Source organism: Achroia grisella, unplaced genomic scaffold (assembly GCF_030625045.1).
Source record: "Achroia grisella isolate CSIRO2021 unplaced genomic scaffold, CSIRO_AGI_Agris_v1 utg109, whole genome shotgun sequence".
NCBI lineage: Eukaryota > Metazoa > Arthropoda > Insecta > Lepidoptera > Pyralidae > Achroia > Achroia grisella.
Genome location: NW_026712573.1, coordinates 9,246,892 through 9,266,392, shown reverse-complemented (window position 1 = coordinate 9,266,392; position 19,501 = coordinate 9,246,892). Strand labels below are relative to the sequence as shown.

Here is a 19,501-nt window from a genome sequence, read left to right as displayed (position 1 = left end):
CAATAATATATATAAACTTCAGCTTTATTAAAATGACGTAAGTTTATTTATAAAATAGTATAGTTGCGGGGGGTCCGGCGGGGGGTTGGAACCACACTAAGGGTCTGGCAATGAGCAGAGCAAGTTATAATACTGTTACGAGCAATATGTGAAAAAATGGAGCATCTTAAAATAACGAATTTGATATGAAATTGTATACACCGTTGTTACCCAATATACGGTTTCAATGAGTATGGTATGATAAGGAATCAAGAAAACTGTCTGGCAATTTAGGAAACTCAGTTTAAGAGAACTCTCAATAATATATATAAATTTCAGCTTTATTAAAATGACGTAAGTTTATTTATAAAATAGTATAGTTTAGGGGGGTCCGGCGGGGGGTTGGAACCACACTAAGGGTCTGGAAATGAGCAGAGCAAGTTATAATACTGTTACGAGCAATATGTGAAAAAATGGAGCATCTTAAAATAACGAATTTGATATGAAATTGTATACACCGTTGTTACCCAATATACGGTTTCAATGAGTCTGGTAGGATAAGGAACCAAGAAAACTGTCTGGCAATTTAGGAAATTCAGTTTGGGAGAACTCTCAATAATATATATAAATTTCAGCTTTATTAAACTGACGTAAGTTTATTTCTAAAATAGTATAGTTTAGGGGGGCCCGGCGGGGGGTTGGAACCACACTACGTGTCTGGCAATGAGCAGCGCAAGTTATAATAATGCTACGAACAACATATGAAAATATGGAGTTTCTTAAAATAACGAATTTGATATGAATTTTTTTACACCTTTGTTACCTGGTACCTGCCAAAGGAACCACGATCCAGGTTTCATATTTGGGGATCGTTCTTACCTGTGTTGGGGACACACATACAAGAACTTTCACGTTTACTAAAATGACGTATGTCTGGCAGTCGTGGGCTCTTGCTCTATTACCACTTAGGGGTATGAAAAATAGATAGTAGCCGATTCTCAGACCTACTGAATATGTATATAAAATTTCATAAAAATCGATCAAGCCGTTTGGGAGGAATATGGTAACTAACATTGTGACACGAGAATTTTATATATAAGAAGATAAGGTGAACATCTCAACACATCGACGATATAAGTAACTAAAGAAATCTCGGTCGTCAAAATACAACATCATACATTTTTATGTGATACATACACTATATGTTATAACTGTGAATAAAAAATGGGAAGTTACATGCATGATTCAAGGACTAAAAATAAAATAGTGTACCCTCATTCCTTTCAAAATAACGCTACAATGTATGTAAGAGGATTATTACATTATTGAACATTTAGTTACTTTTATATTTTTTATTCTGTAATTTTCAATATTAACATCACTACTTCTAAACTACAATAGTGTCAAAAAATACGAAATAACTATTACCTATTATATAAACAAATTTAAGAATTTATAGCTTTAATTGCATATTAATCTACAACTGTTAATTTTTTTTTGGTTCTATTTTTCCTTTTTAAGGAAAGGGAAAGGCAAAGGGACTCAGCCCATAATACAACTGTTAATTGTTAATATAAAAGTACTCTATGCAAAAGAATGATGATTGACTGACACTCGAATACGTCTAAATGTCTGGAATTGTATATTGTTTCTATATTTTCTTTACTCTTTGGCTGTGACTGAAAACGAAAACTGAAAATCTGAAAGCCGGTTGTTGGAAATACATTATCTCGTAATTTTTTTAATTTCTTTTGTTATTGTAAATATATTTAGATTTACGTTCAACACATTAAATTGTCATTAACTGTAATTATACTTATCTATCTTTACGCCGGGTCCCATTATTTTAATCTTATCTACATTTTATTTCATTTATAATTCACAGATGCTGACAATGCAGCGTCTTTTATTCATATGTATTGTTCTAATTGCACCTGCCATTTATGAAGCTTCAAATGCTGCAATTGGCTCAGTTGGATTAGACGAAATTTCCTTTGATAAAGTTATAAAAAAATTCGAAGCTACTCTGGTGAAATTCGATGTGGCGTTTCCGTACGGCGATAAACACGATGCTTTCGTGGCACTTGCGAAGGACGCGAAAGAATTGGATGATCTTTTGATCGCTGAAGTTGGAGTGAAAGATTATGGCGAAAAAGACAATGAACAACTGGCGAATAAGTACGGTGCTACAAAAGATAATTTTCCTGTAGTAAAATTGTTCATCAAAGGTAAGGATGAGCCCATACCCTTTGATGAAAGTAGAGGCTTCACCAGTGATGAATTGAGAAGGTTTATTCGAGAGAAGACAGGGATGTACTTAAGCTTGCCAGGCTGTGTAAAAGAGCTAGATAAACTTGCCCAAAAATTTATGAAAGCTAGCATTGAAAATAGAAAGAAAGTATTAAAGGAAACTGAAGATATTCAGAAAAAATTATCAAGCAAAGTAAGTTTTTCTATTTATAATGAATTTACCATCTTCTGTCTACACTGTTTAGTAAACTTATCAATGCATGACATGTTATAATAATAAAATTAAATCACTCATTGATACATTTATTATTTATACATTATTTCTTTTGTGGCAGTGTATAACAAAATATCTAGTAGAAGGGATTTACTAATGATAATGTCTTTTTCACAGGATGCTACTTCTGGAAAAATCTACAAAACAATAATGGAAAAAATTCTAGAAAAAGGTAATGATTTTATTAACACTGAGAGTGAAAGAGTGAAGAAAATCCTTAATAGCAAAGTATCTGAAGAGAAGAAAAAAGAACTCGGAATTCGAACTAATGTATTACAAAGTTTCCAACTACTATCTAGTAAGCATGGTAATGTGATCGGAGGAAATGATGAACTGTGATAGTTATATTAATAACAGTTACTAGATAGTTACTGTCTATGATGTTAATAATTAGTTCACATCTAATTTTGTGTGCTGAGTACTTTAGATACTTCAACATTCCAAGAAGTATGTTTGTGCACTAATAACTAAATTAATCTTATAAATTATTATTTCATTTTTAGTACACAAATATAATCAGAAGGACATATCTAAGCAATGTTTTTGTGAAATTAGATTGCACAATTGCACTGAACATTTGAAAATAAAGTGTGACAATTTATATAAAATATTTGTTTCATTAGACAACTACAAATATATTGAAATAAATATTTCGACATACAGAGATAAAATAAAACACATCTTTATTCAATTACGTCTATTTTAATGGCATAATCTTTCTTAAAATAATTTTGTCACTCGTGGACCTCATTATTTACGTAAAAACCGGAATGTATAACTAATTTTGTTACATATTATCATCATATCTTAGTGTCAAAAATTATTATTGGGGTACACTGCTTGATTTATTGACTTACAACAAGGCATAATGTTTTTACAAATGTTTCAGTGATGATTCTGGGTTATTAACTCAAAAACAAAGAAATAATATTCTTAAAAGTATTGCTTTATATTTAATATGAGATTGAATTTCTTAATTTGATTTATAGTTTAAAAAAATATATTATGTTGTGAGTGTCTCAATAGACAAAAGACTCAAAAGACAGCCCTTACGCAATAATGACGCCTTATTATATATAGAAAAATATATAATATAACACTCATATTCCTTTAATAAGAACTCTCAACACTATTTAAATCATAGGATAAGTAATCAGCATTTATCATAACCATTAGTTTGCGTGTAAAAAGAGATCTATTAGATCTTACTAGAAATAATTTTCCGCCTACATGATAACGTAATAGTCACATACATGAATCTGTTGATGAAATATTTCTTTCAACATATCCAGATATGTTTGTGGAATGTTGTATATAATATTATTATACATAGGGTGTTTATACAATGATTTCTGTATCTAAATGGAGTTCAATGTAGGCCCCATATAAAATCACTAAGTTACTTGCATGGCACCATTCCTTTACAATGTGATATGAATCCTTATAATTCAATGACATAATAATAACAAATACTGATTGGTGCAAAGCAAACAACCACACATCAATATCCACCGTGTCTATCTAAACAATTTTAACACTTAATCAAATTATCTAGAGTACAAATATCAAATCCGAACCAATTACAACCAGCTCTGTTCAAGATTTTATTACAATTAAAGGCAAATCTTCACAACTGACACAAACTATAACATGCAGCAAAAAAGAATAGAAGAAAAATATAAGATTTTATTATGCAACATCAAGAAACATGAGATGAGACCTGTGATTTATAATCATATATTAAGAATATGCCTAGGCTGGTTACCGGCAATCTAAATCATCTAATTTATTCCCACTGGCACACCAGCAAGCTTGCATTTTGTATGGGCTAGTAAGACAGTCAAGACAGCACAAGTTGAATCTTTCACATAGTGAAAAAATGTTTCATATAGTTACTATAGTACCTGAGATTACCCTTCATAACATACACAAAATTTTAAGAATATTAGTACAGTATGCTTAATGGTAATACATAAAAATAAAGGAAAACATGCTGGTACCATCATAAAACCGGGATGGACGCAAAGCGAAAAAAAAGGATGGGTAGTCTTACTTGCAAAATTACTGCACCAAATTTACAATTGTCTAATTAAGAACAAAGCCAAGTTTATTGGTGATGGTAGAGGTACAGCTATCAGGAATAGCCAAAGCATAGTAAAGGATGAATTAGCCTAAATCTAAACTTATTTAATGAGCTACAGAAATGGTTACATTAAAATATTTTCAATTAGTCTTCATAGATAAAAGTTAAGCATTAGTTGAACTGAAAAAATATTGATAAATTAAATGAATCAATTTATAATTTGAAAATAAATTTACTGATGCTTATTCAAAGGATTGTCAATGTCATTTTTTTTTTAATAATAAAAAAAACATTGCATTTCTTTGAGTAAATCATAATGATAACATTATAAGTAAAGTAAAAATATAATGGTGATGCTTTTTCTCCAGGCACTCTAAAAGAATAAATGAAAAATCATTTAAAATTAATAATTAAAGTTTGCTGAGAATTTGTTGTATAATTCGTTTTTACTTACAAAAAAGTACTTCGTTTAAAGAAAATAAAAAAAAACACTTCTCTAAACTTCTTTTCTTATCTATCACATCATTATGGTATAAAGGAAGGAATGATTTGTCCCCAAAAAATTACTACTTTCCACCGACATTAGCTGTAAATGATATAATTAAACTAAAAATAGCTACAATAAGACGAATATTTTAAATCATTTGTAAAAAATACCACACATTACAGTTTGGCCTCTTATGCAGATCTTTATAACATTCATTCAGCAGTATCACTTTCCACTTTAAGTTCCTTAAGTTTTAGAACTACACCTTCAGATTCAGCCTCCTCTGGCCTGTCTGCTTTATCAGGGGACTTATCCCCGATCTTAGGTTCTGGTGTATCAGTATCTTCACTCCTAGTGATGCTACTCTCATCATCAGAAAACTGATCTTGGGTATACAGACTACATTTCGTTCTAACAATTTCCTGTGCCTCTGCAAATTTTGTTTTCCATAATTCAGCATCTGTAAATTTTATTTGCATGGGTATTAAAAAAAAGATAAAATACTATAAATTACTTAGTATGTATGTAATAAAATAAATAATTATTACTTTTCAGTAGCATACCTAATATCAATTTTACCTAATAATATAGAAGGAATAAAGAGTAAACAAAATTATATAATTATGTCATAACCAGAAAAAACAAAAATGTAAAATAATCACAAATAACAGATAAGATTTTATTCTTTATAACTTGTTTTCTATTTCCTTATAACTAAGTTCATCGACTTAATAATAGTTAGTGAATAAAGTTCAAAGGGTTGGTAAAAATAGCATTACAGATAATAATATACATAAAAAATAAAATAAGTGTAAAATCATCTCGGCAAATTTATTAGTAGTCAATTCTGGGGTACTATGGTTCTGTATATTTAAGTCTGTGGAACTGATCAAGTTTTATTGTATAGTATTAGATTACAGAAACATTAAAATTATAAATATGACTCACTCTGTGGATTCCCAAATTTAATAGCAAGAAGCTCTTGTTTGCAAGTCTCATCTGCATAGTCTGCAAACACTGACCAATTAAATGCTTTGTCTGAACCACAGTGAACATTCATCCTAATGTCTGGAGTAATAAAGTGGTTGGCACACACTTTCAGGGTTTTGTCTCGTCTCATAACCACACGCACAGTGTTGTTTGATTTATGACGCAACAATTTTATGTCACCCGTGCCCCGTTCCTGAAATCCAAATGTATACATATGAGAAATTATAGTAAACCATTTTTTAAGAAAAATCATAATTTTTATTTATATACATAATAATACAATTTTTTTCGGTTTAATACTTTTTCATGACTATACAGCTAAATAGATTAGAAGGAAAGGAAATTGAGCATGAAAAAAATGGTATTATTATAGACTAAAAAATCTGACCAAATCGCAGGTACAGGTAATGTATAAACCTAAACTTTTTGTTTATCTTAGTGATAACTATTTGATTCTTCAAGCATACTTAAATGTGTACAGATTGTTGTTACACGTATTTCAATACCTTCCATTCATGGTCCCCGGTGTCGTATCTATAAAGCCTAGCCCGTATCTTCACTAGCTCTTCTTCGTCCTCCTCGTTGGTCTGGATATCCACAAGGGGCAACGAAACAATAGGCTCGAAATGAGGGTCATGTTCTGGTGTCTCTGCTTCACCGCCTTCGCTTTCACTATTGCGCCGTACACTTTCTTCTATCTGCATACAAAAAACGTATGTGTAAAGACAACAAACGGGTAATGTTTACGGCTAAATAACCTATCAATAGAATTCTTTTAATATTACATAGAGGTTAAGCTAATGTATACTTTAAAAAAAACAATACTTACCGGCGAAGACATCTCGAAAATTATTTATCACAATGTTTAAAGAAAAAAATGGAAAAAAACGCAAATATACAAATATACAAACTGTAGAAATTACGAATATGATAAATTCAGTTACAAGACAAAAAATCGAATGATTTAATTTAATGGATAGATATTATCGATATTGAAATTGAACGAGTGACAAAATTCGGAAATTACGAAAATGAAATCAGAACTGACAATTAGGGATGTTATTTTACGTAAAGCATAAGCAGTACGCTTATCAATCAAAATACATAAACGCTTTCGTTATATGCCTTGAAATTACTTTGCCTGACTAGATTTCGTTAAGTGTAATTATTATATTCCCTGTGTGTGATGAAATTTTGTAAATAGCAATATCTTGCAATTTTTGTAGACATAGTTCTCTGATGAACCCTGTTTTGAAACGCATGCAAATTTGACATAACGTGATACTCTGTGCATTTAACAGATTATCAATCAATATTCCATCGTTTTTCCCCTCCTCCCTCTCTCTACAGTATTGACTATTTTTATTATTGTGTTCTGTAATGTTTTTTTGAATTGATTGATTGGTAGTGAATATTTTAAATCAAATATATATTTCTACATAAAAGTTCCAAGTAAGAGTTGTTTTTAAATATAACCGAATACTATACCACATTCACCGGTCAAAAAGTCAATGACTACTTATTTCCCGTTGGAAATGATATTCCCTTTACCTATTTCGTTGGCCTATTTTTCTGTTTATTTTAAGATTTTACCTATGTTCCGGGGTGTGCTGAAACAGATTCTAAAAACTTATACTTTTAGTTTGACCGCCTTCAATGTGTTTTCTGCTCTGTTTTTTCGCTTTTGAGGAACTATTTGTTTTATATTTATACTTACAATATAAATATAACATCAAAAATATTTGTCCTTTTTGTGAAATATAATACACTTAAATGTTTAATTAAGTATTGTAACATTACAATATTTTACTTATTAAACAAAAATATAAAATTAATTATAATTATTAATAACAGAATACTTTTTAGCAAAGATTTTGCAATGCAAAACATAGCAAAAATGATAACGGAGCAACTCCGGAACCCAAATGAATTGGACATCAATCTGCGCATGGAGTTTGGGCCATTTGAAACAGTGCACAAGTGGAAACGGATGTTAGAATGCTATGAGTTTGTTGGTGCCAGGTAAGTTTATTTATTTAATTATTTGTAAATTGTTTTTTTTAAATAACATGAAAACTATTTATTTTATTATTAAATTATTTGAATACCAATAATTCTTTTATTATGGTCAAGTTAGAATTTTATTAAATTATATTTTGTTTAGTAATATTATACATGAGTTCTTAAAATGTTAAAAGAAATAATTTTCGTATAATAAATACCTTATGATAATACATTGTCCATGATTATTACTGAATGTATTATTAGAATAGAATAATAGAATAATAGAATAGAATAACATTTATTTCATAAAATTTAACTTAAGTAACATTGTAACTATGACCCCACACTATGCCTGTATAGTGGAAATCAAAGCTGGTTTGACAGTTAACGTTACATTGGTACGGCAATCAGAGTGCATATAATAATTATTATTAATTCTTATTTTTGTAGGCGAAGCAAACACACAGCTGTTGCATACAAAGATGCAATATATGTGTTTGGTGGTGACAATGGCAAGTCAATGTTGAATGATCTCATAAGATTTGATATCAAGGAAAATTCATGGACCAAAATGGGTTGTATGGGAGTACCACCAGCACCAAGATATCATCACTCAGCAGTAGTAAGCCAGAAGGATCATTATTTCTTACTTTTTCATGGACAGTTTATTAATAAAACAATTAGACTTGAATGAAAAGCAGGATATATGTTTTGTCATCCCAAATTCTACTTATATCCTAAGTTTTATGATTATTGGTTGATCTCTGAACTTTAATATTTGTTATATTAGTTGGGATTACATGAAACTTCATTTTAATGATGGTTAATCATATTTAGACCTTTCAGTCTGAACAGACAAATCTCTTTGTGACTACATCCATTATTATGTAATTTCTCATCATCCTGTTGTCATCATATCAACATCATAGCTACTAGCACACTAGTAGTACATGACAGTAACATGAGAAGGAATGTCAGTTTGTTTGTCATGATATATTCAACAGGAAATCATTAAAAACTTGACAACCTGAATGGAGGTCTTCCAGAGTTATTTTACTAATAATGGAACCACTAGTTGCCATTTCTAAGAATCCCCTCACCCCTATCTTTTGTTAGTGTTATTTTCAATTTTATTAACAATTATTTATAATATATATAATTAATACAGGTACACAGATCATCCATGTTTGTCTTCGGCGGGTACACGGGCGACATTCTTGCCAACTCTAATCTCACCAATAAAAATGATCTGTTTGAATACAAGTTTCCGAGTGCACAATGGATCCAGTGGAAATTTACTGGACAGTGAGTTAAATCTATTTATTTATTACATTAATAATAATTAGAGCATATATATAAACGGCATATATATAAATTCCTCCTTTTATTAAAAAAAAAACAGTTTTGTATTATATTATTAAATAACTGTACACATGATTTCGTCCGTGTGGAATTTAACTTTTACTTCTAAAATAAAAGTAGCCTAAGTTACTCCTTATTACATTAGCTACCTGCCAAAAAAAGTCCCGCAAAAATCGGTCCAGCCATTTCAGAGATTAGCCGGAACAAACAGATATACAGACAGACAAAATTGTAAAAAATGTTATTTTTGGGTATGAACCATATTTATATTCAAATGCATGTTATTTCAATATAACAAACAGACACTCCAATTTTTTTATTTATATATTCTATACATATAAAGAAAAAAATTAAGTTGAGATTGTACAAAGTTGTCCGCAAGGATACAAACTCGCCTATTTCTGCCTCGCCTATTTGAGCTGCCAAGCAGCATGCTTTGCAACAATTAAAAAACCTTTTACAGGAGCTACTTTTATTTATTTTTATTATAATATTGTCATTAGAGAACCTGTACCGCGATCTGCTCACGGTGCGGCAGTGTATGACGACAAGCTATGGATATTTGCCGGCTACGACGGTAACGCCCGCCTCAATGACATGTGGACCATCAACTTAGTGGCAAGTATTTTCGACTTATTCACACAAACTATTAATCACATACAAAACTAGCAATCCCACAGAATTCATATATCACCATTCAATCTCAAACTAAGCTTTGCTTGTATAGTTTTGTATTACATGCTGTATACTAGCTATCAGTAAAATAAATAGCTCCAGAGAAGCAAACAAGTTTCCTACCTATTCTACTGGATTGAAACCAATGCTAGAATTAAATAATGACATTGAAGTCATAATTAATATGTTAAGTTTAGTGGAATAAAGATTTATGTTTCTATATTTGCTTGTGTAGGGCGAGAACCACCAATGGGAGCGGGTAGAACAAAAAGGGCAGTGTCCACCGACATGTTGCAACTTCCCTGTGGCAGTGGCGCGTGGAAAGATGTTTGTGTTTAGCGGACAGAGCGGCGCCAAGATTACTAATGCTCTGTTTCAATTTGATTTCGAATCACATACGTAAGTACTTATTTACAAATATAACGCTCGCATATAGCTCGCATAAAATTAGCAATGATGAGTTGTATACAAAATATAAATTAGTAAGTAATACATAAACTCTAACATAAGGGAAATAACTTGTGAAGACAGAATTGAAGTGGAAATACATATTTAAGAAGACTTTGTACAATGTATCTGAATAAACAACACATATGTTTCACCTGCTTTTGCCATCACGCAACTTGCTTTGTAACCTATATATATTGCAGTTAGAAGAGTAAAATATTGTAGTTAAATTCTTCTCGCCGTAAAGAATGGCAACATGTGGCATTTTTACAGTTATATAAAAAAAAATAACATAAAGGTATGTGTGCTGGGACACATAGTAGAAGTTAAACTTCATCGGACAAGTCTCTTTCTCTCACAACGCGATACATGGGGAGCCCTCGCCTTAGCGCGCCGTGCTATGTACTCTTTCCTCTGCCACCAGACCTCCGCGCGTCGGATATTAGGATTGGGATTTTTAGTTCACTAAATGTCTATAAGAAATTACAAAATAAGTGGCATAACGGACGACAACGTATGGTAGTGACATCGATATTGACGTGCGTGGTGTACGGCAGGTGGAGCCGCGTGTGTACGGAGCACCTGCTGCGGAGCGCGGGCCCGGCGCCGGCGCGGCGCTACGGCCACGTGATGGCAGCACACGCCAGGCACCTCTACGTGTTCGGGGGCGCCGCCGACAGCACGCTGCCCAGCGACCTGCACTGCTACGACCTCGACACGCAGATGTGGTACGTATTCAACCCAATGTGTTCACACTGACACCTGTATATATCGAAAAATAACTGATGAAACATCCAATTACATGTTGAAAAATTACTTAAATTTAAGAAGGTATATAAAATGTCATATATGGAAGTGTATAAAAGTTTTATTAGTTTAAACGAAGATGTATCGATTGATCGATATCAGTATCGAAAAATTCACATTATATGTGTGCAATTTTGATACTTTCTGATCAACAAAAAAAAATTTTTTTTACACCATTATATATGACATTTTATTCACCTTCTTAAATATTACAATAAGCATATTATTAATATATTTTTATTGAATTCTTACACAATTGTAGGATGTTTCATCAGTTATTATTTTTCGAATTTTCGATAACCTGTAGACAAAACATAATGTATTTTTATCTGAACAAGTAAATAGATTTGTATTTATTACATGGTAATCCTTTTTTAATATTGCTTATAAATTTTACTCTACAAAGAATCAACATGTTTTTATTCTTATATGAATGTATTCTATAAGTATATTTATTATTTAATATGATTGTAATGTCAATGAATTATATGATAGGTCGGTAGTACAGCCGGCAGCGGAATCGGCGACGCCCTCGGGCCGCCTGTTCCATGCCGGGGCCGTCGTTGGCGACGCGCTCTATATTTTTGGTGGCACAGTCGACAATAACGTTCGAAGCGGTGAACTTTTCCGCTTTCAGGTAAGAAAAGATATTTTTTTAAAGAATAAATTAAGTAAATTAGTAGCTATGGCGATCTGGGTCAAAGAAGAAATTTTGGTTAGTCATAAAAGAACGACTAAGTTTCATAAACTGAAAGTTAAAATCACTCAAATAAGACAAACCTTATGTTTAATAAATATATAATTAAACAAAATACAATTGTATTAGCTGCATTTTTTTGACAGTAAATACTCGATTTAGGACCTTTATCTCCTCTTGTGTAGGGACATCTACACCTGTAAAATTAATAATGAATCTTTATGGTGTAGAACCTGTTTTCATTGCATTTAAAAGCTGCATTAAAAACTGAAACGTAAATGTAGGAATTTAAAGGATTGTAAATAATAAAATAAAACCTCCTCAGCTATCTAACTACCCACGTTGTACACTGCACGATGACTTCGGCCGCGTGTTGAAGTCTCAGCAATTCTGCGACGTGACGCTTCTAGTGGGCACAGAACAAACTCCCATACTGGCCCACCAAGCGATGTTAGCTGCTCGCTCGCAGTACCTTCGGGCTAAGATTAAGTAAATTACTTTTTATTTTCTTTTTCTTTATGTAGGCAAATGGCTGATCCGCCGCCTTATGATAATTGGTAAATTTTGCCTATATACTGCCTCTGCTCATGGGTTTGCCAGAGGGCTCTCTCTGCCTCTTAACCTATAATTTTACTGATATAGAGTAATAACGTTCCAATAGAAACACATCTTACAATGCAAGCTACTTGGCAGCTGAAATTGGCGAGACTGTGGCACCATGCAGACGATTTTTAACTAAGTCTACCTTTAACTTTTAATAACTAAATAGTCCAGTTTAATATTCAATAATAAAAATAACACAGAACAAATCACTCACTCACGCCATCGAGTTCTAAAGTAAGCAGAGCTGGTTCCATCGGTACTAATCAACTAATTAAAATACTTAAATTCCTTTATTTGTAAATACACACACATATAAATCACCCAAATTAACACAAATAATCATAGTCATTAAAATATTTGTATTGTGCCAAATCGTACCGCGACTCTTGTAAAGCAGTGTGCTAAATCGCTAGACCACTGAATTGAAACGTTTACGTATTGCATTCTATAATATATCTGTCATCTCAGATCTCTACTATACAAACATATAATGCCGTCAACAGAGAATCTCGTGAGGAGTTAGCCAAACGCATCGCATCTGGTGAGGAGAAAGCGTCAGAAGTCTACTCGTATAAAGCTAAACCTCAACTAACAGTAAAACTGCCTGAGGCTACACCCGAAGCATTCCAGATGGTGCTCAATTATATATACACTGACAGGATTGATCCTACTGAAAAAGGTGAGTTGTTATGGCCATTGGTTAAATTTATATACCTAATACATATTAATTAAAAATTAATACATCGTAATTTGGAAACCAACTAAATTGTTAAGAAGCTTGTCAATGTTTTGTGTGACCTGACTACAGTATTTTTCTATTCTGCAAACGATTCGACAAATGAACGAATTTTTGTACCCTTAACCAAAGCTAAGCAGAGCCTGTGTGATGAGCCCTAGGCTATAAATACTTAGATACATTTTTTTTAAATACATACTAAATATATACTCGTGAACGAGTGCTGCTTGTAGGGACTGGTCTGCTCTTATCACTACGACTGATTTAATCTTATTGCATGATTATATTTGACCCAAAAAATTAGTGCTTGTTGGTAGTTTGTATTCACACGTTTCGACTTGTAAATGTAAACTTACAAGGATTATTTAAAAGAGCAACACACAAGTTTCTTGCTCGTTCTTCTTGTGATGAGACAGCTTTCCGAACGAGTGGTAGATAAAAAACAAATTGTTATGACTATTCAAAAGTGCTTAAATTAAGTTTATTTGAATAAATGATTTTCTATTCTATTCTATTCTATTCTAATATACATAGAAAACACCCAGAGCGATACAAACAATCACACGCATGAATACAAATGTTTGCTAGCTGGACCACCGAGGCCGTCAATTGCCTTTGACGTCGTCGGTGGTCTAGCAGTTTAGCACACCACTTTTCTACCAACGCTCGCTGATTCGATTCGTCGCACGATGCAAACATTTGTAGTCATGTGTATAATTGTTTGAATTAGTCTGGCAGTTTTCTATATATATCATATATTTACAAAAAAAAACGATGTATTTGTATCAGTTGTCTAGTGCCTATGTTCTGCTTAGCTTGGTACTAGATGACGCTATGTATTATCCTGAGATACGATTATTAATATATGATATAATGCATTATCAGATGAGGACCCGGCCTCGCCCGCTACGATCCTGCTGGTGATGGAAGTGTTGCGGCTGGCGTTACGATTGAGTATTCCACGGCTGCGTGGTCTCTGCGCGCGATTTCTCCGCGCCAACTTGTGTGATAGCAATGTGCTACCCGCGTTACACGCAGCCCATCATGCTCAACTAAACTGCATCAAGGAGTACTGTCTGCGGTGAGCCTAACACTTCTGTATTTTTTGAGACAAATTTAACATTACCTACGATTTTTTATCTTTGAGACAAATTTAACATTACCTACGTTACCTTTAGCTTTTAGGAATTTTTAAATAGGGTTGTGACACTATCGGAAATTAATATTAATTACCCATTTTTTTAAGTTGCTCAGATGTGTGGTTGTTTCTTGAAAAATCGTTAACACAAAATTAATAAAGTATAGGTATATAAATATAGTTTTGTTGTATGTACAATATTTTTTTAATTGACATATACATCACAAAACTAAGAATTGACATATACTTTAAAAACCAATCATTGTATGTTATCCTATTTGATAAAAAATACACCTAAATAACATATTTAGCTGATTGAAAGAAAACATGTTTGGTAGCTTATATAGTAGCTATATTGTAAAAATGTACTGAAACCACAAAAGTAAAAAAAAATATAACTATTGTGGTTCGTTACATATAGTTTTTTAGGACTATTAATAACAATCTTCTATGCTTTTGTGAAGTATTCTGTTTTTAATTATTTTCAGTTTCGTGGTGAAAGACTATAATTTCACTCCGATCGTGATGTCAAAGGAGTTTGAGGATTTGGAGCAGAGTCTAATGGTGGAGGTGATCCGGCGTCGACAGCAGCCGCCATCAAAGCAGCCCACTGCCGCACAGCACGAGAGTGACGAAGAAATTATAGGTACAAACTGCAAACATGGAATATAAATAATCTTATACCAATCATCTACATATGAAATAAAAAATATTACTAATTTAGAAATATTATTAAATAATAATATCTCCACTATCGGTCGCTCCACAGAATAATAATTGTACCATCTGTTAAATTAATTCAAAGCTGTCAAACAGTGAGACATATTTCATGTATAATAATATAATTTTGGACTCACTGAAGTTCACACACTGCCATCTAATCCCAAACTAAGCAGAGTTTGTGCTAATACAAACATGGAATATACCCAGACTAATACAACACCATAACACTCATGAATATAATGGTAGGATCGTGCGAGGATTTGTACTCGCGACCATCAGAAGTAAGGTGCTAAACTGCAAAACCATCGAGGCGAAAATAAATATCATTAATTAATTGTTTAAGTACTTTATCCCGGGCAAACATTTTATGTATTTGTAAGGTATTTTTTTTATTATGGATGATAGTGGAATGTTACACCCGCCTGCGCTAACGGTTTACGCTGGCGGGCCACCAGTAGAGGACGATAAGATGAGCATGAGATCAGGTCAATTAGCCCATCATGGTAAATTCACTATGAATTTATCATGATGGTTTCCAGGGAAACCACGTGAAGTTCAACCTGATATGGTACATTACTGGCAATGGGGTTATTAGTCCATAATACTTACAACCCCCTTTCCCCTGTATAAGTTATTTGATATTTGACATTTTATGTATGTGTAAGATATGTAGACACAAGATAACGGGCGATGGACTCCCGCAGGTACGACCTTGGAACAAGACATGTGTGTATTTGTGAGCGGCGGTGGTAGCAGCGCTGGTGGCAGTAGTAATAGTAGTGGCGGTGGTGGCGCGGAGCTGGCTGATGTGCGGCTGCGAGTGGGCGGAACCATGCGGCCCGCTCACCGCTCCATCCTGGCTGCCAGGGCTGCCTACTTCGAAGCCATGTTCCGTTCCTTCTCGCCGCAGGACAACATCGTCAATGTTAGTGATAAATCTTACTCCTTATTAATATTATAAAGGCGAATGTTATATGGATGTTTGTTACTCTTTCATGCAAAAATTACGGAACGGATTTTAATGAAACTTTACAATATTGATATGGCTCATTCATCAAAATAATATATAGGCTATGATTTAAAAAGATATTCCGTAACTTGGCCGAAATATGATAAATATCAAGTGTGATGGAGACGAAGTTGCGTGGGTACTATAATAGACTAGCTTAGTCTTATATATCTTCACGTAAAATTGCACCAACATCCACATTAACCACTTACATTGTGTTATCGTTAGGCTTTCTAATATGGTTGAGCGCAGTGAGGGTTGGCTCACCCGTTATACTCCTGAATGGGTGTTGCTTGTAGGGACTGGCCTAATCGGAAAACTGTACCTGATTTATTTCGTTATTTTTAAAAAAGCACACAAACTTCGAGTATCAACTAGTACTACATATACACTAGTTTAATCCAGAATCCATACAGACGACATTGTATAAATTAGTATATGTGGATACCTCAGTCACGCCTACTTCAGCTGTAACGAAAGCCTGTGTACTAATAAAGTAATATACTTCTAGATCAAAATTTGCGACACGATCCCATCGGAGGAAGCCTTCGATTCACTACTTCGGTACATATACTATGGAGATACGAATATGCCAACTGAGGACTCATTGTATCTCTTCCAAGCACCTATATACTATGGTAATGTATCATAATTCTAAATATATTTTGATAGTATTATACTTAAATAGTCTGAACATTTGACTTCTACAATAGAGAAAAACTAAGATTTAAATTGAAACCACACTATAATATCAAATTTAAATCCTAGGTTATAATAATATATTTATTTAGTTTTCCAATATTTTTTATCATTACAAACATCACAATTTACATTTTTTTTACAAATAGATATTAAACCAATACCTACTACAACTGGAACATTATACAATATACCTCTAATTATATTAATGTAGAATATTTAATATATTCTTTCAAATTGACCTTAGCGGTTGCGGTTTCTTTATTTAAATTACATACTTTTGCGTGAAGAAGTAACTGCAAATATTCTATAATGTAAATATCTTAATTGTATAGGATTCACAAACAACCGGCTACAAGTGTTCTGCCAGCACAACTTGCAGAGCAATGTGACCCCAGAAAATGTATTGGCGATACTGCAGGCGGCTGACAGGATGCGCGCCACCGACATCAAGGAGTACGCGCTCAAGATGATCGTCCACAATTTTGGATTAGTAAGTACTGCTCACGATATTTTGTACAAAATAATAGACAACAACATTTTTACTATTAATTTTTATCTTTTAATTTACATAAAATATTGTCAAAAGTTTTAGTCATATACAAATCATCCAACACTGAATTTCCCATATCTTATTTACTTCCCTATTATTTTGTCTATCATTATTATTATTCGTAAATTTTTAATTTATGGGTACAACTCTTAGGTATACTCTTGGGAATAACTCTTCATTAATTATAAAAAAAAATGGTAAAATAATAAAAGTGTATTAAAAATTAATTAAATTAATAAATTATTAATGGAATAAATAAACATAACAAATGCTATTTTGTTTCCCCCAGGTCGCTCACCAAGAAGCTATCAAGAATTTAGCACAGCCGTTACTGGTCGACATTATCTGGGCGCTAGCCGAAGAACCACACTTCGACACCCCGCTACCATCACAGCCTCGGTCGCTACCATCTTCGTCGTCTACCGACGTCCTAACAGATGATATGGCCGAATATATTAGACATAAAGTTAAAAACTACATATAAGATTACTAGATGATGAATGACGAAACTTTCAAAGACTAACACTTAATGTCTTCTTCGACAAACTGATCGCATGAAGATTATTCAGGTGGAGTTGGACATGAAGAACTCGTAATCGTACTAAATCCTACCATGATAATAGTAACGACGTGATTGAATTGTTATTCATAGTCACGTGTCGGCTATTGGATTTGACGACCTCAAACATGTAAAGCGAAATGTAATAAGTTTTCGACCTAATTCTCATTTTAGGATAATATTGCATGATAGGTGAAATATCGAATATTTTCTATATATTCATTAGAGTATATATTAAATATTTTGAAGTTGATTCATCTGCTACATAAGCATTTACTGTAATAGTTAAACTTAATGCTGGACTAACTAAAACATGAAACCAGACAGGTTTAGATTAATAAAACAGATTATTTTTTTACTTATACAGTCAAAAAACGATAGATTAAGCTTAGAGCACTCCCAGCATGTATAAAGAATATAAATAGAAAAATACTAGCATTCTTGAGATTTACTGGATCTTGTCTACATTTTCATGTAGCTGTGTGTTTATTTTTTATTAAATATTTATTGTGGAAAATAATATAGCAAATCGATTACATATCAATATAATCGAAGTTAGAATCTAAAGCTCATAATTAGCAAGTAAAATGGTTAGCAAAATAAATAGACAACAAAGTTTATTGGTATCATTAGGTTTGAATTCACAACCTCTTGAGAAAAAGTCACAGTAGTAAACCATTAGGGCATGATGCTCTTCCACTGTTAGGCCAAATATAAGATTTTCTCTTAAAAAGCTTATATGAAATTTTTCTAATTGCATTTGGTACTTAGTACCAGATGTGATTTTCATTAGTGAGTACAGCTGGTGGCTGTGAACATCACATATTCTATTATTATCTACATATATAAGCTTACAACATTATAAATGTAGAAGATAATGGATTATGTCACTAGATTAACTTCTGTGAAGTATGTAAGGTAGTATGATTGGATAATATAGATGCGTCCATGTAATAATATAATAAATTTGTATTACATATATTCTGATTTGTAATGTGTAGCTTTAACAAAAGTAAAATATATTTTAATACTAAAGACATAAGTGACTAAATGAATAATTTGAATCTCTTATTAGCCTGAATTTTATTAACTATATTGACAGGAATGGACATTATTATTTGTATAAAATATAAATAGGTACTTTGTATTCCTTTGATATACTAAATATTTATTGAAATATTAACATTGAATGTTTTTTTAGCAGATTTGAATATATAATTAATATTTTGTCAAAGAACATGATCTTACAATATACAAATTCATGTATATAGAATGATATACTATGTGTAAGCCAAAGCATTTTAAATTAAGTCTTACATAAATATTAATGTATATAATAATATACCGCCTATGCAATATATCATTGTTCTAATAATATACCTGATTATACTATATAGAAAAGTTGTTATGTTTGATAGAAATAAAA

At 32.4% G+C, this 19,501-nt stretch overlaps 3 protein-coding genes across 5 annotated transcripts; 2 read left to right on the top strand and 1 right to left on the bottom strand.

Moving 5' to 3' along the window:
• Positions 1-1,600: 1,600 nt before the first annotated feature.
• LOC131846752 (endoplasmic reticulum resident protein 29) lies at positions 1,601-3,132 on the top strand. Of its 2 annotated transcripts, none has more exons than XM_059196142.1 (3): positions 1,601-1,711; positions 1,865-2,422; positions 2,621-3,129. In XM_059196142.1, the coding sequence occupies exons 2-3, from the start codon at positions 1,865-1,867 to the stop codon at positions 2,840-2,842; spliced, it is 780 nt and encodes a 259-aa protein (XP_059052125.1). In that variant the 5' UTR covers positions 1,601-1,711; the 3' UTR covers positions 2,843-3,129. The 2 variants fall into 2 exon arrangements, with proteins under 2 accessions (XP_059052125.1, XP_059052133.1); XM_059196150.1 differs by having other exon boundaries at positions 1,630-1,785; positions 2,621-3,132.
• A 1,888-nt stretch (positions 3,133-5,020) lies between these two features.
• LOC131846743 (ran-specific GTPase-activating protein-like) lies at positions 5,021-7,101 on the bottom strand. The gene is made up of 4 exons (XM_059196130.1): positions 6,893-7,101; positions 6,570-6,761; positions 6,022-6,256; positions 5,021-5,533 (listed from the first exon to the last, which is right to left on the bottom strand). Exons 1-4 carry the CDS (start codon positions 6,902-6,904, stop codon positions 5,286-5,288), a joined length of 687 nt encoding a protein of 228 aa, XP_059052113.1. The 5' UTR covers positions 6,905-7,101; the 3' UTR covers positions 5,021-5,285.
• A 290-nt stretch (positions 7,102-7,391) lies between these two features.
• Positions 7,392-19,461, top strand: LOC131844191 (leucine-zipper-like transcriptional regulator 1). 2 transcript variants are annotated; one of them, XM_059193011.1, is made up of 16 exons: positions 7,392-7,515; positions 7,935-8,085; positions 8,518-8,689; positions 9,236-9,372; positions 9,933-10,047; positions 10,340-10,503; positions 11,109-11,279; positions 11,854-11,995; positions 12,381-12,544; positions 13,162-13,337; positions 14,280-14,475; positions 15,021-15,178; positions 15,960-16,180; positions 16,776-16,902; positions 17,299-17,456; positions 17,806-19,461. In XM_059193011.1, the coding sequence occupies exons 2-16, from the start codon at positions 7,943-7,945 to the stop codon at positions 17,998-18,000; spliced, it is 2,439 nt and encodes an 812-aa protein (XP_059048994.1). In that variant the 5' UTR covers positions 7,392-7,515; positions 7,935-7,942; the 3' UTR covers positions 18,001-19,461. The 2 variants fall into 2 exon arrangements, with proteins under 2 accessions (XP_059048994.1, XP_059048986.1); XM_059193003.1 differs by having other exon boundaries at positions 7,930-8,085.
• The last annotated feature ends 40 nt before the right edge of the window (positions 19,462-19,501 follow it).

Excerpts from the sequence above, each read along its gene's own strand:
- LOC131846752 (XM_059196150.1), top strand. The coding sequence starts at position 1,865 with ATGCTGACAATGCAGCGTCTTTTATTCATATGTATTGTTCTAATTGCA. Across the intron at positions 2,423-2,620 it reads AGAAAAAATTATCAAGCAAA|GATGCTACTTCTGGAAAAAT; the intron begins GTAAGTTTTTCT and ends TCTTTTTCACAG.
- LOC131846743 (XM_059196130.1), bottom strand. Across the intron at positions 6,257-6,569 it reads CCGGGGACCATGAATGGAAG|GAACGGGGCACGGGTGACAT; the intron begins GTATTGAAATAC and ends TTTGGATTTCAG. Across the intron at positions 5,534-6,021 it reads TAAATTTGGGAATCCACAGA|ATGCTGAATTATGGAAAACA; the intron begins GTGAGTCATATT and ends TAAAATTTACAG.
- LOC131844191 (XM_059193011.1), top strand. The coding sequence starts at position 7,943 with ATGCAAAACATAGCAAAAATGATAACGGAGCAACTCCGGAACCCAAAT. Across the intron at positions 11,280-11,853 it reads GACCTCGACACGCAGATGTG|GTCGGTAGTACAGCCGGCAG; the intron begins GTACGTATTCAA and ends ATTATATGATAG. Across the intron at positions 11,996-12,380 it reads GTGAACTTTTCCGCTTTCAG|CTATCTAACTACCCACGTTG; the intron begins GTAAGAAAAGAT and ends AAACCTCCTCAG.